The 26,739-nt window shown below is 42.6% G+C and overlaps 1 protein-coding gene across 3 annotated transcripts in view; it reads left to right on the top strand.

Moving 5' to 3' along the window:
- The first annotated feature begins 509 nt into the window (after positions 1–509).
- SIPA1L2 (signal induced proliferation associated 1 like 2) overlaps positions 510–26,739 on the top strand; it is a 255,388-nt gene continuing 229,158 nt past the window's right edge. For all 3 annotated transcript variants that reach the window (XM_040350983.1, XM_040350984.1, XM_040350985.1), the window contains exon 1: positions 510–2,088. In XM_040350983.1, coding sequence (XP_040206917.1) covers positions 699–2,088 — 1,390 coding nt within the window. In that variant the 5' untranslated portion in view covers positions 510–698. The remainder of the gene's footprint in view (positions 2,089–26,739) is intronic.

Raw genomic sequence — 26,739 nt, forward strand, 5'->3', positions numbered from 1 at the left:
TTTGTATGGAATATGTATTCTGTTCTGTATGCCTTTCCCTTTTACTCTTGTATTCTTGAAACAGGTTGTATGCTGTATCCAACAAAAAGATGCTTCCTCGGCAATGTCTCAAGATATTTCAGAAAATCCTCACATGCCAAAATTCTACAAATAACATGGGTGTCAGAAAATAAATAACCATGTAAATAAAACATAAGTAATTTCTTGTTGGACAAGAGTAGCAAAAGGGAGAGAGGGATACATAAAGTATAGCTTAAATACCCGTTCAAACTACGTTGATGGATTGAATAAGGTATATGTTATATTTTTGCATCTGTAATATTTGGACGTGGTGATATTGTGTTTTTTTTTTTCTTTTTTGTATGGAATATGTATTCTGTTCTGTATGCCTTTCCCTTTTACAAAATAAAAATATTAAATATAAAAAAATATATATATATATATTTTAATTAGAATTTAATACTTCCTTTTCAAATAACTAATTACTCTTGTATTCTTGAAACAGGTTGTATGCTGTATCCAACAAAAAGATGCTTCCTCGGCAATGTCTCAAGATATTTCAGAAAATCCTCACATGCCAAAATTCTACAAATAACATGGGTGTCAGAAAATAAATAACCATGTAAATAAAACATAAGTAATTTCTTGTTGGACAAGAGTAGCAAATACAGCGAAGATTACAGGATTCCTTTAACATCATGCAGTCAGATGACTTTTTTACAAGAACATTTAAGACTGTAAATAGCACTATGGGTCCTTCCTCAACGGCAAATGCCTTGGGGAAAGTTGATACTAATGGACCGAACAATGGAACACCAGCAATGCCCAAAATGGGAGTAAGAGCAAAAGTTTCTGAATGGCTGCCAAAAAAAGATTCCGTAGAAGAAAGATGCAACAAAATGTCTTTGAAACACCGAACTCGATTAAGTTATGAGAGTATTTCTTTAAGTTCAGATGGAAAAAATGACCAGACTGATATGGAGGAGAAACTCTTTGATCCCGAATTATTGCAAATGAAATATTCAAATGGGGATTTCTTTTGCCATTCACCTCAAAGGGGTGTGCTACATCCTATAAGGCAGAGAAGTAACAGTGATGTTACCATCAGCGATACTGATACAGATGATATTCTTGACCAAAATGCTGTAAATCCAAACACTGGTGCATCTTTACATCGAGAATATGGGAGTACATCATCAATAGAGAGGCAGGGTTTGTATGGAGACAGCTTGTTTGCAATGATTAAAGGTTATAGGATGGAAAATATGGAGCAAGCAAATCTGACGCAATTTACATTTTCGGAGGTTTTCCATTACGATCCTACTGTTTCTCCAAGTATACGCACCCCTCGACAACTTTCTAGGGGTCCCTTTGTTAGCATTTCTGAATTGGATTATTTGGACAGCTCCTTGTTGGCTGGGAAAAAAAGAGACAGGTTATTTAAAAAATATTTGAGAACACAGTCTTTTGAGCCTGCTCTGTTTCAGAAGCAGAGAAGTGTAACAAGCGAGCCTGATGTTTTAAAGTGCTCCTTTGATGTCGACGATGGTTGCTTTGAAAAGAGCCTACACCCATGGACATGTGAAAAAAGTTTTGCCCACTATGATGTACAAAGCATTTTGTTTGACGTCAATGAAGCTATGGAAACTCAGGCTAACATTGCAAAAAGGAAAAATATAACCACGGGAGCTTCAGCAGCATCACAGTCATCAATGGTTGGAAGCCAATCTGGGAGTTGTGACTCTGCTGTAGACAGCAAGGAGGATACTGACCCTAAAACCACTGAAACTGATGAAGGTGACGGAAAAAACAATGACATTATATTGAATTGTCCATACTTCAGAAATGAGATCGGTGGGGAGAATGACAGACAGATTGCCCTTTCAAAGGCAAATTCTCTGGCCTTGACTACTGGTGAAATGTGTTCGTTTGAATCATCGCTCAGTTCTCACTGTACTAATGCTGGTGTCTCTGTTCTTGAAGTGCCAAGGGAGAACCAACCTATTCACCGAGAAAAAGTGAAGCGATACATTATAGAGTACATTGACCTCGGAGCATACTATTATAGAAGGTTCTTTTATGGAAAAGGTTGGTTTATAATTTCAGATTTGTCTATCAATTCATGTCTTTGATCTACACTTGGCATGCTAAAGAATGTTTTAAAAATATTTCATATAATTAATTGGAGCTTATTCTAGGAATATCAAAGAATCTTGTTTAATTATAGGTAATATGGGCCAGATTCACGTACAGCGGGCGCAATTTTACGTAACCGGTTTACGTTACACCGCCGCAATTTTTCCGATTTAGTGCCCGATCCTCAAAGCACTTACCTGGAAATTTGCGGCGGTGTATCGTAAACAGGTCCGGCGCAAGGCGGTCCAATTCAAATGGGGCGGGTGCCATTTAAATTGGACGTACTGTGCATGCTCCCGTCGCAAATTTCCCGACGTGCTTTGTGCGAAATTACGACGCGCCGACGTTTTGTGAATCACGCCGGGAAAAATAAAAGATTTTAAAAAAATTCAAAAGCGACGCGGGAAAGACAGGCATACTTTAACATGGTGGAGTACTTTTACACCATGTTAAAGGTGCACTATCTTTGCGACGGAAATCTAACACTCGCGACGACGTAACGACGGGAAAAAGCTTTGTGGATCGCCGTAACTCCTAATTTGCATACCCGACGCTGGTTTACGATGCGAACTCCCCCCAGCCGCGGCCACGGTACTGCATCCTAAGATCCGACAGTGTAAAACTATTACACCTGTCGGATCTTAGGGATATCTATGTGTAACTGATTCTATGAATCAGTCGCATAGATAGAAACAGGGATACGACGGCGTATCAGGAGAAACGCCGTCGTATCCCTTTTGTGAATCTGGCCCTATGTTTTTTCTGGTGCAGTTCAACAGTTGTTTAACCACTTGCTTACTGGGCACATATACCCCCTTCCTGCCAAGGGGAAATTTCAGCTTTCAGCACTGTCACGCTTTGAATGACAAATGCGCGGTCGTGCGCCGTGGCTCCCAAACAAAATTGACATCCTTTTTTTCCCCACAAATAGAGCTTTCTTTTGGTGGTATTTGATCATCTCTGCGGTTTTTATTTTTTGCGCTAAAAACAAAAATAGAGCGTAAATTTTGAAAAAATACACTGGGCCAAATCCTCAAAAGGGATACGCAGGCGGAACTGCTGTTCAGCCTGCGTATCCCTGTGCCTATCTTTGGAACTGATCCTCAGAAGCAGTTTTCCAAAGATAGGCAGAAGATCCGACATCTGTAAGAGACTTACACTGTCGGATCTTAGGATGCAGTACCGCATCCGCCGCTGGGGGCATTTCGTGTCGAAATGCCGCTTTGCGTATGCAAATGAGGACTTACGGAGATCCACAAAGCTTTTCAGCTTTGTGTTTTCTGCGTAAGTTTACGTTTGCATACGTAAAATTAGTTCTGCTTTTACAAAGTGTAAACTAGTAACACCTTGTAAAAACAGACCTTTTTTTCGATCGCCGCAATTTTTTTTTAATTTTGAATTTTTTTTCCCGGCGCGTAACTTTTTTTTTACCCGACGCAACTTTATTGTCCCGTCGCAATCCACAAAGCCCGACGTAACGTAATTTCGCGCGCTGCCCGTCAGGAAAATGACGTCACGAGCATGCGCAGTACGGCCGGCGCAGGAGCGCGCCTCATTTAAATTGTCATCGCCCCCTGCAGAAGAGGACCGCCTTGCGCCGGAGACATTTAAGTTACACGGCCTGAAATTTCTAGGTAAGTGCTTTGTGGATCGGGCACTTAGGTAGAAATTTTAAGTCAGTGTAACTTAAATGGGAAAAGTTAAGTTAGGCAGGATTTTTGAGGATTTGGCCCACTATTTTTAACTTTTTGCTATAATAAATATCCAATTTTTTTTAAAAAAACTATTTTTTTCTCAGTTTAGGTCAATACCTATTCTTCTACATATTTGTGGTACAAAAAAAAAATCGCAATAAGCGTATAGTGATTGGCTTGAGCAAACGTTATAGCACCTACAAAATAGGGGATTGAATTTTTTTTTTATTTTTTTTTTTTTTTTTTTACTAGTAATGGCGGCGATCTGCGATTTTTGTCAGGACTGCAATATTACGGCGGACACATCGGACACTTTTGACACATTTTTGGGACCATTCACGTTTATACAGTGAACAGTGCTATAAATATGCACTGATTACTGTATAAATGTGACTGACTGGGAAGGGGTTAACACTAGGGGGCGAGGAAGGGGTTAAATGTGTACCCTGGGAGTGATTCTTACTGTGGGGGGAGGGGACTGACTGGGGGAGGTGACCGATGGTTGTCCCTATATACAAGGGACACACCATCGGTCTCCTCTCCCTGACAGGACGTGGACCTCTGTGTTCACATGACATTGCGGCCGCCAGGCACGCGCACCGGCACCTGAGTGACGCAGCCCCAGCAGCGGAAGGCCGTATATTGACGGCCTCCCGGCATTTGAGAGCCACCTTGTGGCCGTGAAAAGACGACAGGCGGATGGGAAGAGGTTAAAGTTTCAAATGGATGTCCATTTGAAGGTTGCTATCATAGCTTGCATTTACCAGCGCTTGTGATGTAGGTACATTAGATAAGTTTATGAAGGAACCACATTTGAGCCTTATTTTCGAACTGTAAAACTGTGTTTGATTCCTCTGTCAAAACTATCTGTGTTGATGGGGGAATTGAGCGAATTTCTTTCCTGCAACCTGTGTTTGCAGGAAAGAAATTTGCTCCGTGTATGGCCTGCTATTGTATTTTCCCAGTGGGGGGCGGGGGAAGCAATCCCTGCTGGTAGACAGTGACTATACCAGGGGCTAGTGATAATCGTACTTAAAATCTGGCAGGCTGGTTGTACCCAAGTAGATTAATCAATCAACTTGGGTACATTTAGCCTGCCCATACATGGTTCACATCTTGGCCATTTCCTGCTGAACCGGACAAAATTTTAACCGTCTAGGGCTGGTCTAAGGATGGTAGGTAGAGTTTATTAAGGACTGAAAGAAAAAAAAGCCAAGAATCATTATGGTGGTTGGGGTAATTTTGGTTCATGAGAATGGAACTTGGACCTATCTTTAAAAAGATTTAATATTTTTATTTAATTTTAAAGTACATTAAGCATCTCTATGCCAGAAAGGTAGTAACAAAATGTCTGCATTAAATGTTCTGTATTCCTCTGTGAACATTTTCTGTGTTCATAATTGACTTTGATAAGGTCTAAATATGTTTACTGATTTCAAACGTCATTGCAGATTCAGAAAATAGATAAATATAATGCTTTCATGGTGCCTTCTAACAAATGTAATCATGATAAAGGCAGTAGATATTAATCTGTTTCATTATGTGATTGCATTGGTTAAAATCTAGTAGTAGAAAACAAATATGTTTTTTACTCAAAAGACATTTGTCAGAAAACTTTGCGCCGACCTACTAAAGAAGTTGAGAATCTTCACACAATAAAGTGTGAATTTTTTAATTTCAGTTATCCAATCATTTGCAGATTAAATAAGAATCCAAGAATTTGCATTTCACACAAATTGATAATTGTATCAAAAATGTATGTATACAGTTTATTATGTGAAGATTTTCAACTTCTTTAGTAAATCAGTATTAGTATGTATTCTACTATTTTATATATCAACATTCAGAAATTTGTAACGGCAGTATAACTATCTTCATATTTAATGTATTTTTAAAATGTATCTATACTCAAAACCTTTTTCGTTTTTGATAGAGTAGGAGAAGGCTTAGAACTCCTTTTAGGTTTGAGTGAGTGAGAAACTTATATAGCGCAACACATGCAAACTGAATCGCCTCTGGGCGCTTGGTATCCCATCCCTGGGCCCTCAGAAGAGATGCGTTTTAATCTTTCTCCTGAAGGCCAAGTGGTTTTCCTCCAACCGGATGCTGGTTGGTAGAGCGTTCCATAGTCTGGGTCCTTGGACCGCAAATCTTCGTTCTCCTTTGGACTTGTATCTGCTTTTGGGTATCTGGAGTAGATTTTGGTTGGTGGATCGCAGAACGCGATTGGTGTTGTGAGCTTTTAGTTTTTCGCATAGATATTGGGGGGCATTTCCCAGAATACACTTATGTATTAGACAGAGTGCCTTGAAAGTGATTCTGTCTTTTACTGGCAACCAATGAAGGGATCTCAGTGAAGGTGAGATTGATTCCCATGTTTTTTTTCCAGTCACAAGTCGCGCGGCCGTATTTTGAACGACTTGCAGACAAGTGATTTGGTACTTTGGGAGTCCGAGATAGAGGGCATTTGCATAGTCAAGTCTGGAGTTGACAATTGTTCCCACCTCGACTGCTATGTCTTCTTTTGAAATGAAGGGAGTGAGTTTGCTTAGTAGGCGCAGCAGATAGTGCGATCCGCTGACTACTGACCCTATTTGTGCATCCATTGTTATGTAGGTGTCGAAGATGACTCCGAGACTTTTGACTTTGGTGCTAGGGGTGATGTGAAAAAATGTGGCGCAAAAAGAAAACCCTGAGGGGGAAATCTATGTAATAGTGAAAAAAATTAAACAAATAAATGGTAGGTCTTCACCCCACCATCCACTGTTCTAACAAAAAGTGTATAACCCTGTGAGGTTAACCAGACAATCCAATTTCTATGCTGTCACCACAAATATCAAGGACGCATGCACTGCGTCGCTATATCAGTGAAGAACATAAAAAGTGCAAATATAATATAAATGAATAAACTGCGTAACATTTATGTACCAAAACAATGCAATGTCCAATGCTTAGGAAAACAGGGATGTCTCCAAGTCCTAAACATAAACTTAATAAAAAGTGCAATATAGAGGCAATCCACCTAAGTAGATAGTAGGCAATAGACTAAGCCTCACACACAGTGACATACACTCAATTGTGCAGATAATTGTCCTTGTGAAAATAATAGAACTAAGTGAGAACACATATGATCTCTTCAGGTGATTGAGTGAAGCCAATATCCTCAAAGACAATCTTCAATGCTGGACATAAGAATATATGAGTGGGTACTCTTACCGCAACAGGTGGACCCTCTAACTCACCATACGGTGGGAGGGTCGTCAGGGCTTAAATGGACCGACTGTCCAGTCCGGAAATCCTCGCAGTAGTGGTCCAAGCCAAGAGTAATCCCAGAAAATTTGATTGTCCAGAAACTTGATTGGATCAGGAATCAGCCTGATGGCAGTTGCTCAAACACCCCAAATCATAAGAGAAGGAATAAAAAATGGAGGTGCTCCTCATAGTGTAAAACTATTATTTAATAGTAAAAAATTCCAAAGGTCCACACAGGTGACAGGAATGCAAATAAAAACATAAAAAAAACTATCAAATCCACACATAGGAAAAAAATCCGCAAACTGAAAAAACATAAACAGCAGCAAAAACTCCCACCCTTGATGGGTATAAGGAGTATTCCAATGAGTAAAATGCAGTGGAGATGCGATGGATCAATCACCCAACCGGTCTTGTCTCAAACAGACTTCAACTGGGGTATCTGATTGTCCCACGTTACTCACCTGCATTATATACCTGTGATCCAGGTCCGTGAGTGCCCCCATTTGGTCCGCCATGCCGAATCAGCGTGCGTGTCGGAGGACTGATCAATGTCCTCTATTGCGTTCCAAAGACCAGATGTCGGGAGGCGGAGTAACCGCTGGTGTGTCTATGCTGTACACAAGACAGCGTCACTTTCCTCACCTCCCCCTCTACGGGGGAGGAGACGTGGATATATGCCAGCCAATAGGAGGCATCCGCTTGTCTGACCGCAAACGTCTGACGTCAGTGCGCCAGCGCTGCGTGTCATGGTGCGTTCCAGGGGCCTCTGCCAATACGTCCCTCGCTAGGGGTGATGGTTTGACCCAGAATGGGCGGGGGCGTCCATGTTGTTGCGGGATAATTCTTTCAATTGGCATGAAACAGGAGAAGTTCTGTTTTTGAGCCATTGAGTTTAAGATAACTCTTAGTCATTCAATTTTCTATCAAAGAAAGGCGTTTCTCAAGTCCGAGATAATGATCCTTTTTGTTGCAGATGTGAAAATATAGTTGTGTGTCATCTGCATAAGAGTGGTAAAGTAACTTCTGGTTACTGATGATTTTAAAAAGAGGGCGGAGATAGATATTGAACAGAACAGGCGACAGAGGGGGGACTCCGCATAAAGGCAGGGGCTCCATTAGAGACATTCCTAACTGTCACTAGTTTGATAACAATGTTGTCCCTAGGACAGGAAGTGAGGAGAAATATTTTCAATAGCAACACAGATAGAAGTAAACATGTTTTTATAAAGTTAAAAAGGGACATTTTAGAACTTAAAGGGGTTGTGAAGGTTCAATTTTTTTTCATAAATAGCTTACTTTACCTTGCAGTCCTCCTTCACTTACCTCATCCTTCGATTTTGCTTTTAAATGTCCTTATTTCTTCTGAGAAATCCTCACTTCCTGTTCTGTCTGTAACTCCATACAGTAATGTGAGGCTTTTTCCCTGGTGTGGAGTGTCGTGCTTGCCCCCTCCCTTGGACTACAGGAGAGTCAGGACGCCCACTAACACACAGCTCCTTTCTCTATCTGCAACGTAGGGAGCGTCCTGACACTCCTGTAGTCCAAGGGAGGGGGCGAGCATGATGCTCCACACCAGGGAGAAAGCGTTGCATTACTGTGTGGAGTTATATACAGAAGAACAGGAAGTGAGGATTTCTCAGAAGAAATAAAGACATTTAAAAGCAAAATGGAAGGGTGAAGTAAGTGAAGGGGGACTGCACTAAGGTAAATGAAGCTATTTAGGAAAAAAAAAATTGTACCTTGTACTTTAAAAACCCTTTAAGTTCACATTTTATTGTCATCTGTGTCTCTGTTGCAAATTTCCATTAAATCCTATCAGGTAAAACATTGTCCCCAGAACAGAATGGAGCACAGTATAGCAGTAAAACCTGACAAGGGTTCTAACCTTTTTACATGTAATCCAACATTTAAAAAAGGTTGTATATAGGATACACTTTGAAGCCAAATTTTTTTTTTTTTAATTTAGGATAAAGTAGGGGATGTATGTGGTGACCGGGGAGGGTGAGCCCCACGGCCACACACATGCGCTTGATGGTTAGCTACTTGGTTCTTGGGGCTAGGAGCCCAGGGTCAGGTGGTATTAACCCTTAGTGAGGGCCAGATGGTATTAACCCTCTCTGTCACGTGACGCCACTGTAGTCTTGGAATACCCCGGGAAACTACAGCTCCGGGGGCCTCCGTATCCCCGCTAGTTAGGATGGTAATAACACAGTCCACAACAGGGGTTAAAACAACGAAGGCTTTACTGGCATGAAGGCAGGTGTCAAAATCTTCACAGCGTTTAAACAGAGTGTCACAAGGGTTCTGCAGACAGTCTCTAGAGGACCACACAGCTAATAATGCTTGAGCTTGGCTGATCATATATATACTCGGCTGCAAAAGCCGGATTTGTAATTCAGGGCCTATGCTTAACTAGGCTGAAAAATAGATACACTTACTGAAGTGTCTGTAGACTTGAGGCTTTTCGCCGGAATAACGGATTGATCCGATAAATGAGCTGAAGTACTGGTTCTGTAATGTTTAGGGATACTCCACTCTTTGTTGTATTTTCTCCTGAACTGGAGACTTCTGGCCTGCACTGCTTCTCTTCTGACTGTGTTGTGCTCTGCTCTGCCAGGAACTGTGTGTAGTCTAGACTGGCTTAAACAGGAAGTACAATCCCTTATAAGGGCCTGATCAGACTGAAGCCTATTGGTTGAGAGCTGTGGATCATAGAGACTGACCTGTAGTATAACACAACACAATAAGGTCTTGTCTAGCATTTAGTCCTCCCGACTCTAATACACTCTGACTGAACATGAGATGGTAATACACTCTGAACATAAGATGGCTGACTAAACCCCTTGAAGCTATACACACCTAATAAACGTATTATCAACCATAACAGTATAAATCACATCATAACTAGCTGAGTCCCTGCAGGGGAGACCCCACAAGCCGAGGGCCTCAATCTGACAGGGCCTGCAGCAAATACCTGTACTGGGACACCACATGTACATCCAGAATCTATCACATTTTCCAGTGATGTGAATCATGATGACGTGTTGCCACAATAACCTGCTACCTGATGATGTTGTCCAACCACCACAATGACTTCCTTTACGAGGATGCTTCTATGCTGCTTCTCCTGACAGATCCTTGGCTAGCTGCTGTTTGTAAACAAACCACCCATGGATGCTGGTTGATGTCATTGACCAGATTTGGCTAATTTGTTAACAAACCCCAGCTGACTAAGGATCTGTCATTTAGTGGTGGAAGTAATTCTTGCAAGGTAGGAGTCTACCTGTTTTGAGGGCATGTGGCCTGGCATGGTTCAGGAAGGTAAGAGGGTGCACACTTGCATCACGTTTAACCCTCCTGGCGGTATCCCCGAGCGTGACTCGGGGTTGATTTTTTTCTACCAAAATCGGTAACCCCGAGTTACGCTCGGGGTAGATATGCAGAGCCTGCAGCGCGCGCTGGCTTACCTTCTCCTGGATCCAGCGATGTCACCACGCTGTGTGAGCGAGCGGGACCTCGCTCGATTCACACAGCGTCCTCCTGTGCCGCCGATCTCCGTTCCCTGCGACGTTACGACGCACGGGAGTGGAGATCGGCGCCAAATTCAAAAAAGTAAACAAACACTATACATACAGTATACTGTAATCTTATAGATTACAGTACTGTATGTAAAAAAAAAACACACCCCCCTTGTCCCTAGTGGTCTGCCCAGTGTCCTACATGTCATTTTATATAATAAAAACTGTTCTTTCTGCCTGCAAACTGTAGATTGTCCATAGCAACCAAAAGTGTCCCTTTATGTCAAAAATGGTTTTAGATCAGCTAGAAAACAGCGATAATAAATTATAATCACTTGCAGAATTGTGCGATAGCGATTTGCGGGGAAATTTCGTCATAAAAAAAAAATAATAATGACAGCGACAATTCTGCAACTGAGCAAATTTCTGTGATTTTGAGTTGATTACATTATTGAATAATTTTTATTATAATTATATTATTACTTGCTATAATTATTTATAATTATTTATTATATTATAATTTATAATTTTGTTTTTAAAAAAATGTCATACCCGGGATGCCTATTAGATTCTTGTTTGGTCAGATTTAAGTGAGTTATTCCTAAAAATTACAGGCCTACAGTATAAAACACCAAATTTCCTTGCAAATAATTGTACCGCTTTCAGCATGTTTTTTCAGAAAGAATCATACCGCCAGGGAGGTTAAAGGACTACATTGTGCTATTTTGTAACATCTACTCTCATAGATTTCAAAAGGGTTTGAAGCTATGTTCAGGGTTCGCTGACATCCTACGAACCATACTTTGTTGGTTCACTCATCCCTAATTACAGCACATTAGAGCATCCCAGGGTGTCTCGTAATGGTACATTGTTTTCTAAATTTACTGAAGATGATCATGAGGGTTGATGTAAAGTCACACAGATTAGCTTCCATTGCTTTCCTTGGGCTTGAAATAGAACCAGCATAACATTCATGCACATCTAGGATTTTTCTAGGTCTGTCTGGTAAATGTCTTTCAGATACCTCTGTAAGATGAAGTTCTAAATCTTTTGTCAATATATTGTTTATGTTGTGCAAGCAAAAGTACCGAATAGGTAAAGCATTCCCACGCCTTAAAGGGGTTGTAAAAGTTTGTTTTTTATTTTCTAAATAGGTTCCTTTAAGCTAGTGCATTGTTGGTTCACTTACCTTTTCCTTCGATTTCCCTTCTAAATGTTTTTTTCTTTGTCTGAATTTCTCACTTCCTGTTTCTCCTCAGTAAGCTTGCCCCCATCATCCGAGCCATTCTGGCTGGGGGTTAGTCAGCGTGCTCAACCCCACAGCATCTCCCCGCAGGGATGTAGTCCCAAGGGAGGGGGGCGAGCACGCTGACTAACCCCCAGCCAGAACGGCTCAGATGATGGGAGCAAGCTTACTGAGGAGAAACAGGAAGTGAGAAATTCAGACAAAGAAAAAAAACATTTAGAAGGGAAATCAAAGGAAAGGGTAAGTGAACCAACAATGCACTAGCTTAAAGGAACGTATTTAGAAGATAAAAACCAAACCTTTATAACCCCTTTAACTAGTTACCGACCGCCCACCGTCGTTATACGTCGGCACTTTTAAGATGGATATCTCGGTAACGGCAGGAGCTGCTGCCACAACCGAGATATTCATCTCTTCAGTGGGCGGTCCTGTCAACGATAACGGCGGTCTCCGTGGCGGATTCGCCGCGAGATCGCCGTTATTGGTGGCAGGAGAGGGGCCCCCCTCCCGCCGCTCTCCTGCGCCCTCCGCCGCTTACCGTAGCCGTCGGTAGCGGCGAAGGAGATCGGGTGCGCTCGGCTGCTGACTGGGGTTGCGAGTGAGGGAAAAATGTCCTTCACCCGTACCCATAGCTCTGCTGGGCGGAAGTGACGTCAAAACGTCAGTCCCGCCCAGCGTCTTAAAGAAACATTTTTTTTTTTGTCATTTGAAAAAATTAGTTTCAATTTTTTTTTTTTTTTTTTTTTTGCATTTAAGCCAAAATATGAGATGTGAGGTCGTTTTGACCCCAGATCTCATATTTAAGAGGACCTGCCATGCTTTTTTCTATTACAAGGGATGTTTACATCCCTTGTAATAGGAAAAAAAGTGATCATTTTTTTTATTTTTTTATTTCAGTGTTAGAAATTGTAAAATAAATAAAAATAAATACGAAAACAAGAGATTTTTAAGGGTAAAAGTTTGACGCCATGCCACGAGCGGGCGCAATTTTTAAGCGTGACATGTTGGGTATCATTTTACTCGGCGTAACATTATCTTTCACAATATGTAAAAAAATTGGGCCAAATTTATTGTTGTCTTATTTTTTTATTTAAAAAAGTGAATTTTTTCCAAAAAAAGTGCGCTTGTAAGACCGCTGTGCAAATACGGTGTGACAAAAAGTATTGCAATGACCGCCATTTTATTCTCTAGGGTGTTAGAAAAAAAAAAATATATAATGTTTGGGGGTTTTAAGTAATTTTATAGAAAAAAAAATGTTTTAGTCTCGTAAACACCGAATCTGAAAAACAGGCTCGGGGCTTAACTAGTTAAATGACGTATTTGCTTGAGAGACGTATCATTAAAATATATTTTTTAATTCTGTCCCCTATTGGCACAAAGTACATGTAGTACTTTTCCCTTTGTTGCTAGGTGCTTCCTAAATGTAGCTATGAGTTTGGACAGGCCACTCCCCTCCCTTTCAGCATTTGTTTCACTATTCTGTCCCCTATCTAATAACATCCATGTATTATTTGTCCCATGTTGCTAGGTGCTTCCAAAGTGTCTCCCCTGCTTGTCTTTGCTCTGGGCACTTTCTGCTGGTAACAGAAATGGCAGACTGGCATGCCACCTCTCTCTGCATTCCTTTTGCTATTGTTTGTCTCTGGAAAGTGCAAGGAGCTGAAACAAGCAACCATTATAAAGAAAGTGCAATCCATACATGATATACCTATATAATGAGTGTTAAAACCAGAGCTTTTTTTCTCAGAAAATAGGTGCAGGAACTAAACCACGACCCCGTTCAGATTTCACAAACAGTAGGAGGGTCTTAAAGGTGCATTAAATACCAGGATTGCATTACATACAGAGTGTAGAGTTCAGGGGGGTTACACACAGAGTGCAGAGCTGCCACTTGTAAACACAGAAACCAGACTTCTGTGTTTACAAGTGATTGTGGTGAGCAGGCACCAAGGGGTCTGAGCCAGAGGTGGTGGAACTGAGTTCCCCCAAGTTCCCCCTGAAAAAAAGCCCTGGTTAAAACACGTACCTATTAAAATGCATTAAAGTATAACTAAAGGCAAAACATTTTCTTTGTTTTTGAAGAGTGGAGATTGATTAGAACACCTGTCAGTTTTTACTGATGTCTGTGTCCCCATTAGGGAGATGCACCCTCTCTATTTGTCCTGTTTACTATTATCATTGAAAGTAAAGTAAAAGAAAATCCCAAATGTTGGGTTGTCCCAAGAAAAGTAAGGCCCCTTTCACACGGGGCAGCGGAGGTGCGGTGGCGGTATAGCGGTGCGATTTTTAGCGCCGCTATACCGTTGTATTTACAGCGATATTCGGCTGCTAGCGGTGCATTTTTAACCCCCGCTAGCGGCCGAAAAAGGGTTACTACTGCCCGCAATGCGCCTCTGTGGAGGCGCCTTGCCGGCGGTATTACCACGGTTTCCTATTGATTTCAATGGGAAGGAGCGGTATAGGAGCGGTAAACACCCACTCCTATACCGCTCCAAAGATGCGGCTAGCAGAACTTTTGGAGTGGTCCTGCTAGCGCACCACTTCAGTGTGAAAGCCTTCGGGCTTTCACATTGAAGACTGCAGGGCACGATTTTTTTCAAGCAGTATAGCAGCGCTATTTTTAGCGCTAAACCGCTTGAAAAACACATTAGTGTGAAAGGGGCCTAATAGAGGGGAAATCCTCCAAAGGGGATAGCGGTTCTGGTGGTCTGAAGGTTTTCAAGGGATTACCTTAAAGGGTCACTAAAGGAAAAAAAAAATGTTGCCTAAAATTAATGTTTGCAAGGTAGACAGACAGAATAGTGTAATGATTCTGTTAAAAAAACTAGTAAATACCTATTAAATTCCTTCATCTATATCACCTCTGGCGTTCTAGTTTCTGTTCTCTCATTCACTTCCTGGTTTGCATCGTTCGTTCATGTAAGAACTACATTTCCCAGTATGAATTGCGGCACGCCCAGTAATTCACACCTCCTTGAAGTCTCTAACACGTAGAGAGCGTCCTGCCGCACAGATGTAGTTCCCAGGAGGGGGTGAGCATGTTACTGACCACCGCAGTAAAGCCTCCCATCACGGTGGTCAGTAAAATCAGACAAGAAGGAAGTGAACAGAACAGAGAAGAAATAGAGCAACTTCTGAGCAAAAACGAACAATGAGGAAGTGAAAAGAGGAATGTCTGCAGGTAATGGATGCTTATTATGAAAAAAAAATGTTTTCCTTTACAACCCCTTTAATTTGTAGGGATTTCCTCTCACTTTCTGTTTTGGCTATGAGAAAGAAAGTTAGGGTAAATCTTCCCAAAGGGGCACAGATGGCAAAAAATGTATTCTATCAAAAATTCATTCTATCCAAAATGAAAAATAATTCCTATAGTTTAATATCAAATACCAATCAATATTATAAATGAATGACAAATCTCAAAGAAAAGATGGCCACAGCAAACAGTTTCATTTTATAATATCAGCATTGTAATACTAATACAAATGATAGCTGTATTTGATAATCCAATATTAGCTTTTTTTTTTTTAAATCACATTTTTTTTTAATTATTATTATTATTAAACATACATACAAATATGTCAAATTAATCCATGAAGTATCAAAAATAGGAAAATACACAAAACAAATAAACCTTGCACCTCTCGGACTAAAGTAGCTTAGCATAAAATAAACAAAACTTTATAGAGACTTGGATACATTTTACACATCAAGTTGATCACCACTAATATCAATCAAACTGTGGCAGCTTCCTCTATACAGCATCAAGTTATCTTTCTATCACACACTAATTTCTTCTCTTCTGCTCCTCGCTTCTCTACTTCTACTCTTTGCTCCCATCTATCTCCTCTACCACACTCCTCTACACTAGGTAAACCATCATATAATTGATTACTAGGATCTATCCAGCATGACCATATTTTACGAATAAAAACTTACTTGAAAAATCACCTTTCATGTTGGGAGTTCTGTCTGTCCTCTGGTCATCTTTCTATAACTTCTTGGATTTCCTACATGCTTTGCAGCATCTTCTCCGCTGTTTGCTTTGGATTTCTAAAGACTATATATCCCATGGTACCTTGCTGCCTACAAACAGTGATTCCTGTACTGCCTCTTGAAACTCCTCCTCTCAGCACCTCTGTAGTTCAGAAGGCAGGCTCTGCAAAATGTATGACACAACAATGCCTCACAGAGCATAGTGAATACATGCCACAGGATTCAAAGAAGTAAACTTACAAACTTCAAAATCATTCATTGTAATAGTAGGCTTGAAAAAAATGAATTACATTTACTAAATGCATATATGATTTTACATTTTGTCAATGGATATGCTTTAAGTAAATTCTCATATGTAACAATAATATTCAGAAATAGGTATAAAAATGCGCAACCCCAAAAAAATATTATATATACAAATAGAACTAAACAAACAGAGTGTCCTGTGTTAAGAAAGGGTTATATATATAAATAACCAGAAGATGTAACAATTAAATGCAACACCCAGATAAAGAAAAAAAGCGCTAGTGAAAATAATACAAAGAAAATAGTCCACTGCAGATGATATGGATTAGATGTTAATTCATCAAACACAGATATTCATAACATTTTCAGCCGTTGGTGTATATTCAGACAGAGAGGCCGCTTACCAGATTTGATGGACCTCTATTATGGAGGTCATGTAGGCTCATCAGAAACCAGGGGTCACTCAAGGGGATCTTCTATGGCTGCACTCCAGTGTGTGATCGTATCTGTCTTACTTCAAACTTCCAAGGGCTGTGCTGGATCCTGTACCAAGCACTCTCAACTTCCAAGATCAGGTTCCAATGTCAGGTTCCAATGGGATGGCGTGGTAATCAGATATATTTTAGAGGAAAAGCAAACAAAGCTTCATGGTGCAGTATAGCTTTGGGTATTCCAAGAACCCCTTTATTGAAAAAGTAGGTTCAACCGACATCAATTAAAAGCTTGTTTAAGCAGAACAGTTTAAAAGCAAGATAAAACTTCCAGCTACGGCTTCAGCCGATCAGCTGGGGCATGGTGACGTCAGATGATAGTTGCTCCGCCCGACGCCCGATGCTGCGTTTCTCCTCAACAGGGATAGGATTGCCTCCTATCCCTGTTGATGCCTGTTGAGGAGAAACGCAGCGTCGGGTGGAGCAACTGTCATCTGACGTCACCATGCCCCAGCTGATCGGCTGAAGCCGTAGCTGGAAGTTTTATCTTGCTTTTAAACTTTTTAAGCTTGCTTAAACAAGCTTTTAATTGATGTCGGTTGAACCTACTTTTTTAATAAAGGGGTTTTTGGATTTCCCAAAGCTATACTGCACCATGAAGCTTTTTTTGCTTTTCCTCTAAAATATATCTGATTACCACGCCATCCCATTGGAACCTGACATTGGAACCTGATCTTGGAAGTTGAGAGTGCTTGGTACAGGATCCAGCACAGCCCTTGGAAGTTTGAAGTAAGACAGATACGATCACACACTGGAGTGCAGCCATAGAAGATCCCCTTGAGTGAACCCTGGTTTCTGATGAGCCTACATGACCTCCATAATAGAGGTCCATCAAATCTGGTAAGCGACCTCTCTGTCTGAATATACACCAACGGCTGAAAATCTTATGGATATCTGTGTTTGATGAATTTACATCTAATCCATATCATCTGCAGTAGACTATTTTCTTTGTACTATTTTCACTAGCACTTTTTTTTTTATTTTTTTATCTGGGTGTTGCATTTAATTGTTACATCTTCTGGTTATTTATATACAGTATATAACCCTTTCTTAGCACAGGACACTCTGTTTGTTTAGTTCTATTTGTATATATAATATTTTTTTTGGGTTGCGCATTTTTATACCTATTTCTAACATATTTGTTTAGCTGTGTATTCCAGTTTTTTGTAGTATTGCAGGACCTATCAATTTTTATTGAAACCACACCATTTTCCTTCCGCCAGGTTGGAAACGCCTATTGGCACATTTAATGTGAGGAAGGGCACACAGTTCTTGTTTTCTTGTGTTAACTCATTAGACCTCACTTGAAACACTTTGTAGCACTTGTTGCACTACTCACTAGTTGGGAGGAAGCGCAGATTGCCCACGCTTTACAACAATAATATTCAAACAAATAGATAGATAAATCGATAGATAAAATGTGCAGTTTATCATCATATTAACCTTCCTGGCGGTATGATTCTGTCTGGAATTACGTACCAAAAGCGGTACAATTATTTTGCAAGGAAATTTGGCGTTTTATACTGTAGGCTTGTAGGCATCCCGGGTATGATTGTTTTTTTAAAACAAAATTATAAATTATAATATAATAAATAATTATAAATAATTATAACAAATAATAATATAATTATAATAACAATTATTCAATAATGTAATCTAATCAACTCAAAATCACTGAAATTTGCTCAGTTGCAGAATTGTCGCTGTCATTACTTTTATTTTTTTATGATGAATTTCCCCACAAATCGCTATCGCACAATTCTGCAAGTGATTATAATTTATTATCGCTGTTTTCTAGCTGATCTAAAACCATTTTTGACATAAAGGGACACTTTAGGACAATCTACAGTTTGCAGGGAGAAAGAATAGTTTTTATTATATAAAAGTACATGCAGGACAGTGGGCAGACCACTAGGGACAAGGGGGGTGTGTATTTTCTACATACAGTACTGTAATCTATAAGATTACAGTATACTGTATGTATAGTGTTTGTTTAACTTTTTGAATTTGGCGCCGTTCTCCGCCCCCATGCGTCGTAACGTCGCAAGGAACGGAGGTCGGCGGCACACGGGGACACTGCGAATCGAGCGAGGAGGACCCCGCTCGCTCACACAGCGGGGATGCATCGCTGGATCCAGGGACAAGGTAAGTAACTTGCCTGTGGATCCAGCGAGAAGGTAAGCCGCGCCGCTGCACACTCTGCATGTCCAACCCGAGCGTGACTCGGGGATACCGATCCTAACATTGGAAACCCACCCTGAGTCACGCTCGGGTTTACCGCCAAGGGGGTTAGCCAATTAGCTTCTAGTTGTATTGTGACAGCCAACCACAGTGGTAAAGTGAATGACTGGTTCTTCCCACCCATTGGCGGAAACACCCTGTAGGGCATGGGCAATGAGAGGTTACCCTAATTTTAGTTTTGGAAAATATGGGAAAAAATACTGTAGCTGCTAACTGTTAATATTAGGACACTTACCTGTCCAGCGATCCCTGATGTCAGCACCCCAGACAATTTTCAGATTGGCTCTCGGGAGCTGCCGCCACCATTCGTGGTAAGGGAAACCAGCAGTGAAGCCTTTCAGGCTGCGTTTTCTAACTGGCCCAGTGGCAGAAGAAGGAGGAGGGGGTCGAACTTTCCGAGGGACGTCGCCACAACACAGTCTCCTGGAAGGAGGGACGGGTACCTGTTTAAAACCTCTGCTTTAATGTAGAAAAAAAGTAATTTACACCTGACGGAATCTCTCCAACTGAGCCTCTGAATGCAGTGAAACCTATCAGACCCAAGGAGAATGCAAGAATTTCTCGTTGCCTCTACATTTTTTTTATTTTTTTTTATGTTTTATGTTTTGTTTAGAGGAAGGTGATCCACATAAGGTTTTAACCTACTATAATTTTAAAAGATTGTATACATTGCTATTGCAGTCTGTGTGAACTATGCAAAAAAGTAGATCCCCTGGCAATCCATAATGTGTCAGGAAACAGGATGTGCTGAAGTTATAAACTTCTGAAGCTCTCAATAAACTAAAGATATACTAAGTGGACATATCCTGTTCCTACATTTGTTTTTGTCTTGTTTGTAGGTTTAGAGGAACCTTGCAGAATAGAAATACATGGGAACGAACACAATTCTCTGGAAAAATTGGCAAATTCAAGTAATTATTCACACAAACACAACTTTCTGCCACATCAGATGACATAGGGTAAATTGTTGGGTGTTCAGGGCACAATAAAAAAAAACATATTTATTAATCTCTGGAATACATACACATTTACCCTTGTTTGCTGCACATTGTACAAATGCTGCACATACAGAAAAATACCCATTGATCTGTCAGACATCCAGTTTGCTGTTAATGGGGAACTAAACTGCATCTGAACACTACAAAACAAAAATGCTATTTAATACATTTTTAATATTCAAAGAAAACTCACCCATCCATCCATGTCTTCATGCTTTATTTTGCTGAGAAATCACATGGAAAAAAACACTCCCTAGAATTTCTAGCTGAGGCCATCTTGAGTAGAGGCAGATGATCCATCTAGCATTTGTTTCCTGGAATCCAATGGCCCTTGGCTCAGGTAGGCAGGCAGGAGGATGTGTTAAACCGCTTGCCAACCAGCGCACGACTATATACGTCGGCAGCATGGCACGGACAGGCAGAAGGATGAATATATACGTCCCCTTTAAGAGTGCGGCATTGTGGATGTGCCCGCCGCGAACTCCATAAACCCGAACGTGGGTCCCACGGACTCGATTGCCGTGGGGATCAGGCCCGGATTTCCCACAAGGCCACCAAGGCCAGGCCTCGGGGCGGCAGCGGCATGGAGTCCCCCGACGGCCGAAACATACAGTTAAGGGTGGTAAGTTGCTTTCTAGCAGGACTAAATAAGCTGTGCTCTTCCCATCTCAGCTGTGACAGGAGTTCTAGCACAGTGCTAGGACTCCTGTTTTGAGGTGACAGGGTCAATAAAGAGAATATGTCACCTCCAATTGCTATCACACATTGAATTGTTTTTTCCTGTGTGATAGCAATAAAGTGAAAAAAATAAACAGAAAATTATACAAAAATAAAAAAAGTAAACGACACGCTACAAAAAAAAGTGATTAAAAAAGTAAAAAAATAAACAAAAAATATTTGAACTAACCGTGCCACCCGGTTGTCATTCTCTGTTGATTTGGGGGGGGGGGGGGGGGTATGGTTTGGTTGGTGGGGAGGGTGTACATTAGGGAACCTTGCCTTGTGGCGGCAGGGAGAGCAAACCCGGCCCTGGTGGGGATACCCGCGATCGTCTCACGGTAAGGAAGAACGGGGAGATGCTAATGTAAACAAGCATCTCCCCGCTCTGCCTAGTGACAATGACAGTGAACAACGCTTCCTGTAATCTGAAGCGGTGATCACTGTCTTGTCACGTGTAGCTCATCCCCCCCTACAGTAAGAATCACTCACTAGGGCACACTTAACCCCATACAGCGCCACCTAGTGATTAACCCCTTCACTGCCAGTGCCATTTTCACAGTAATCAGTGCATTTTTATAGCACTGTTCGCTGTAAAAATGACAATGGTCCCAAAAATGTATCAAAAGTGTCTGATGTGTCCGCCATAATGTCGTAGTCGCGATAAAAATAGCTGATTGCCACCCTTACTAATAAAAAAAAAAATTATTAATAAAAATGCCATAAAACTATCCCCTATTTTGTAGACGCTATAACTTTTGCGCATACCGATCAATAAACGCTAATTGCGATTTTTTTTTTTACCAAAAATATGTAGAAGAATGCGTATTGGCCTAAACTGAGGAAAAAAAGTTTTTTTCCTATTTTTTGGGGATATTTATTATAGCAAAAAGTAAAAAAATATTGAATTGTTTTCAAAATTGTCACTCTATTTTTGTTTATAGCGCAAAAAATAAAAACCGCAGAGGTGATCAAATACCACCAAAAGAAAGCTCTATTTGTGGGAAAAAAGGATGTCTGCTTTGTTTGGGAGCCACGTCGCACGACCGTGAATTGGAAGTTAAAGCGACGCAGTGCCGAATCGCAAGTGAAACGGTCATTTGGCTGCATAATGGTCCGGGGCTTAAGTGGTTAATGAGGAACTACACCCACAATGAAAAGTTCCACTCTCCCCCCCCCCCCCCCATTCACATTTGGACTTTTGATGGGTACCTGCCTCCCACTTCTGGTTGGATCGCTGGTTTCCCTTGGTTAAGATGCTGGTGTCTGCAAACCAAGCCGAATGAAGAATCCGCTCAGGTGAAGACCGTGCTGGATTTGGGGCAGGTAAGTCATCAGCTACAGTATTTATAGCTGCTGACTTGAATTTTTTTTTAGTGGACTAGAGTTCCACTTTAACCCCTTGGCGCTGGGCGCACGCACATATATGGCCTCTCTGCGCCTGATCCTTGGCTCTGAGGGGCTGCATATTCTCATGAATTGCTATCCATACAGCTTTCCTGAGCATGTGCGGGGTGTACCTGTGCAAGATGAAGAAAAACCTGCAAACATGGCCTGTTGGGAATACTTGAGGACTGAGATTAATCTATGCATTAAGGTGAAAAAACATCTATTGTTGCCGCGCCCCCGAGCCCCCGTTTTACTTACCTGACCCATCGAAAGTCCCGATATCCTCTTCGCAGCTCAGCCTGGCCGCTGATTGGCTAGACCGGATGGATTTAGAGCAGCGCAGCCATTGGCTGGCGCTGCTGCCAATCACATCCAGTAAAGCGGCGCGCCGAGGGGCGCGGCCGAGTAATACAACCGCTCGCTGTATCACAGGAGCGCGCCCGCAATTACTGACCACCAAGCGAGCTCTCGCATGACTGTGGTGAGTAATTGCGGGGAGGACCAGAGACAGCCGCCGAGGGACCCCAGAAGACGTGGATCGGGGCCACGCTGTGCAAAACAAACTGCACAGTGGAGGTAAGTATGACATGCTTGTTATTTTAAAGGAAGAAACATTTTTCCTGTACAAACGCTTTAAATTGCACTGTATTCTATTTGTTCACATGCTTCAGTTTTTTTTTAATTCTTTTTTTTTTTTAACCACTTCCAAACCTGACCCAAATCTGGCACCACTCTCCTACATGTAAAAATCATATATTTTTTTGCTAGAAATTACTCAACCCCCAAACATTACAGTATATATGTTTTTTTATTTTTTAGCAGATAACCCAGGTAATAAAATGGCAGTCGTTACAACTTTTTATGTCACATGGTATTTGCGCAGCAATTTTTTAAGCACTTTAAAAAAAAAAAAAACTGCTTCATGAATTAAAAAAAAACACTAAAGTTAGCCCAATTTTGTTGAATGTGAAAGATGATGTTACGCTGAATAAATAGATACCTAACATGTCATGCTTTCAAATTTCGCACACTCGTGGAATGGCACCAAACTTTGGTACTTAGAAATCTCCATAGGCAACGCTTTAACATTTTTTACTGATTACCTGTTTAGAATTACAGAGAAGGTCTTGGGATAGAACTATTGTGCTCTATCGTATCGCTCTAACGTTCAGGGCGATACCTCACATGAGTGGTTTGAACGCTGTTTACATATGTGGGCGCAATGTACGTATGGGGATGGGGGCGCTTTCAACTCTTTTTTTGTTTATTATATTTAGAATTTTTTTTAAACTTTCCCTTTACATTTTTTTTATTTCTATTACAAGGAATGTAAACATCCATTGTAATAGGAATAGGGCATGACAGATCCTCTTTACAGAGAGATGTGGGGTCTAAAAAAACCCACATCTCTCCTCTAGCCTGGAAAGACTGAGCTGAAAAAGAAAAAAAAATTATCTCCGCCTTTCTAGCCGAATACAATGCAGTGTTTACAACTGTCGAGGTCGGACGTGACGGATTCTTTCTCTGGCTTGCCGATCGCACAGACCAGCCGGTAGAAGCATCGGAGAGATTAGGCCAAATCTTCAAAGGAGATACGCAGGCGGAACTGCTGTTCAGCCTGCGTATCCCTGTGGCTATCTTTGGAAACGATCCTCAGAAGGATTTTTCCAAAGATAGTCAGAAGATCTGACATCTGCAATAGACTTACACTGTCGGATCTTAGGATGCAGTACCGCATCCGCCGCTGGGGGAATTTCGAGTCGAAATGCCGCTTTGCGTATGCAAATGAGTACTTAAGCAGATCCACAAAGCTTTTTAGCTTTGTGTTTTCTGCGTAAGTTACGTTTTGCATACGTAAAATTAGGGATGCTTTTACAATGCCTAAACTGTTTAGACCTTGTAAAAACAAACCTTTTTTTCGATGGCTGCGTTTTTTTTTAAATTTCTAATTTTTTTTCCCGGCGCGTATTTTTTTTTTTACCCGACGCAACTTTATTGTCCCGTCGCGATCCACAAAGCCCGGCGTAAAGAACGTTCGGGCGATGCACGTCGGGAAAAATGACGTCACACGCATGCGCCGAACGTCCGGCACGGGAGCGCGCCTCATTTGAATAGGAATCGCCCCCTCGAGCAGACGACCGCCTTGCGACGGAGGCACGTAGGTTACACGGCGTGTAATTTCTAGGTAAGTGCTTTGTGGATCGGGCACTTAGGTAGAAATTTAACGCCTGTGTAACTTAACTGCTGAAAGTTAAGTTAGGCAGCTTTTTTGAGAATTTGGCCCATTGGGCCAAATTCTCAAAAGAGATACGCAGACTTAACTGCTGTTCAGCCTGCGTATCTCTGTGCCTAACTTTGGAAACGATTCTCAAAAGGCTTTTTCCAAAGTTAGGCAGAAAATCTGACATGTGTAAAACACTTACACGGTCAGATTTTAGGATGCAGTACCGCATCCGCCACTGGGGGCATTTCTCATTGAAATCCAGCTTTGCGTATGCAAATGAGGACTTAAGCAGATTTTCAAAGCATTTCAGCACTTTGATTTCTGCCTAAGTTCCGAATTTGCCGGCGCAAAATTAGGGCTGGTTTTACAATGTGGAAAGTTAGCCAAACCTTGTAAAGGCCCATTCCAGTGACGGCATTTGGTATGCATTCCTGAGGGAGAACTCCACGGCAATTTTTAAATTCAAAACCGGCATGGGTTCCCCCCCAGGAGCATACCAGGCCCTTAGGTCTGGTATGGGTTGTAAGGAGACCCCCCCACGCCGAAAAATTGACGTAGGGGGTCCCCCTACAATCCATACCAGACCCGTATCCAAAGCACGCTACCCGGCCGGCCAGGAATGGGAGTGGGGACGAGCGAGCGTCCCCCCCCCTCCTGAGCCGTGCCAGGCCGCATGCCCTCAACATGGGGGGGTTGGGTGCTCTGGGGCAGGGGGGCGCACTGCGGGCCCCCCCACCCCAGAGCACCCTGTCCCCATGTCGATGAGGACAGGACCTCTTCCCGACAACCCTTGCCATTGGTTGTCGGGGTCTGCGGGCGGAGGCTTATCGGAATCTGGTAGTCCCCTCAAATAAGGGGGCCCCCAGATACCGGCCCCCCACCCTAAGTGAATGGATATGGGGTACATCGTACCCCTATCCATTCACCTGTAGGCAAAAAGTAAAATGTAGTAAACACACAACACAAGGCTTTTTAAAATATTTTATTATTCTGCTCCGGAGGCCCCCCCTGTCTTCGTTATTAGCTCAATTACCAGGGGGGGCTTCTTCTTCCACTCTCCGGGGGTCTTCTCCGCTCTCCGGGGGTCTTCTCCGCTCTCCGGGGGTCTTCTCCGCTCTCCGGGGGGGCTTCTCCGGACTCCGGGGGGCTTCTTCCATCTTCTCCCCTCTTCCGCTCTTGACTCGGCGAACCCCGGTTCTTCTGCAGCTCTCCGGTGCCTTCTTCTTCAGCGCTGGCTGCCTGCTATGTTTGTGTGTTAGCTCGATTTCAAACAGGCAGCCGGCGCGGTCTTCTGTGACGCCAGGGTCTTCTGGTCTTCTGTTCTTCCGATGTTGCCTCGTCGCCTGTTGTCGCTGTAATGATGGAAGCGCGCCTTGCATCACATTTATATAGGCATCACCGTCCCATCATGCTCCAGTAGGTACCCACGTGGTGGGTGCACGTGGGTAGGCACCCACCACGTGGGTACCTACCGGAGCATGATGGGACGGTGATGCCTATATAAATGTGATGCAAGGCGCGCTTCCATCATTACAGCGACAACAGGCGACGAGGCAACATCGGAAGAACAGAAGACCAGAAGACCCTGGCGTCACAGAAGACCGCGCCGGCTGCCTGTTTGAAATCGAGCTAACACACAAACATAGCAGGCAGCCAGCGCTGAAGAAGAAGGCACCGGAGAGCTGCAGAAGAACCGGGGTTCGCCGAGTCAAGAGCGGAAGAGGGGAGAAGATGGAAGAAGCCCCCCGGAGTCCGGAGAAGCCCCCCCGGAGAGCGGAGAAGACCCCCGGAGAGCGGAGAAGACCCCCGGAGAGTGGAAGAAGAAGCCCCCCCTGGTAATTGAGCTAATAACGAAGACAGGGGGGGCCTCCGGAGCAGAATAATAAAATATTTTAAAAAGCCTTGTGTTGTGTGTTTACTACATTTTACTTTTTGCCTACAGGTGAATGGATAGGGGTACGATGTACCCCATATCCATTCACTTAGGGTGGGGGGCCGGTATCTGGGGGCCCCCTTATTTGAGGGGACTACCAGATTCCGATAAGCCTCCGCCCGCAGACCCCGACAACCAATGGCAAGGGTTGTCGGGAAGAGGTCCTGTCCTCATCGACATGGGGACAGGGTGCTCTGGGGTGGGGGGGCCCGCAGTGCGCCCCCCTGCCCCAGAGCACCCAACCCCCCCATGTTGAGGGCATGCGGCCTGGCACGGCTCAGGAGGGGGGGGGACGCTCGCTCGTCCCCACTCCCATTCCTGGCCGGCCGGGTAGCGTGCTTTGGATACGGGTCTGGTATGGATTGTAGGGGGACCCCCTACGTCAATTTTTCGGCGTGGGGGGGGTCTCCTTACAACCCATACCAGACCTAAGGGCCTGGTATGCTCCTGGGGGGGGAACCCATGCCGTTTTTTTCTTTGAAAATTGGCATGGAGTTCTCCCTCTCAGGAATGCATGCTGAGCGACGCTGTCATTTTTTTTTATAATTATTTGTTTTCCCGGCGCGTCTTTTTTTTTCACCCGTCGCAACTTTAGTGTCCCGTCGAAATTCTCAAAGCCGCACAGCGTTAATTACGTTCGCGCGCTGCACGTCGGGAA

Source organism: Rana temporaria, chromosome 4, assembly GCF_905171775.1.
Source record: "Rana temporaria chromosome 4, aRanTem1.1, whole genome shotgun sequence".
NCBI classification, from domain to species: domain Eukaryota; kingdom Metazoa; phylum Chordata; class Amphibia; order Anura; family Ranidae; genus Rana; species Rana temporaria.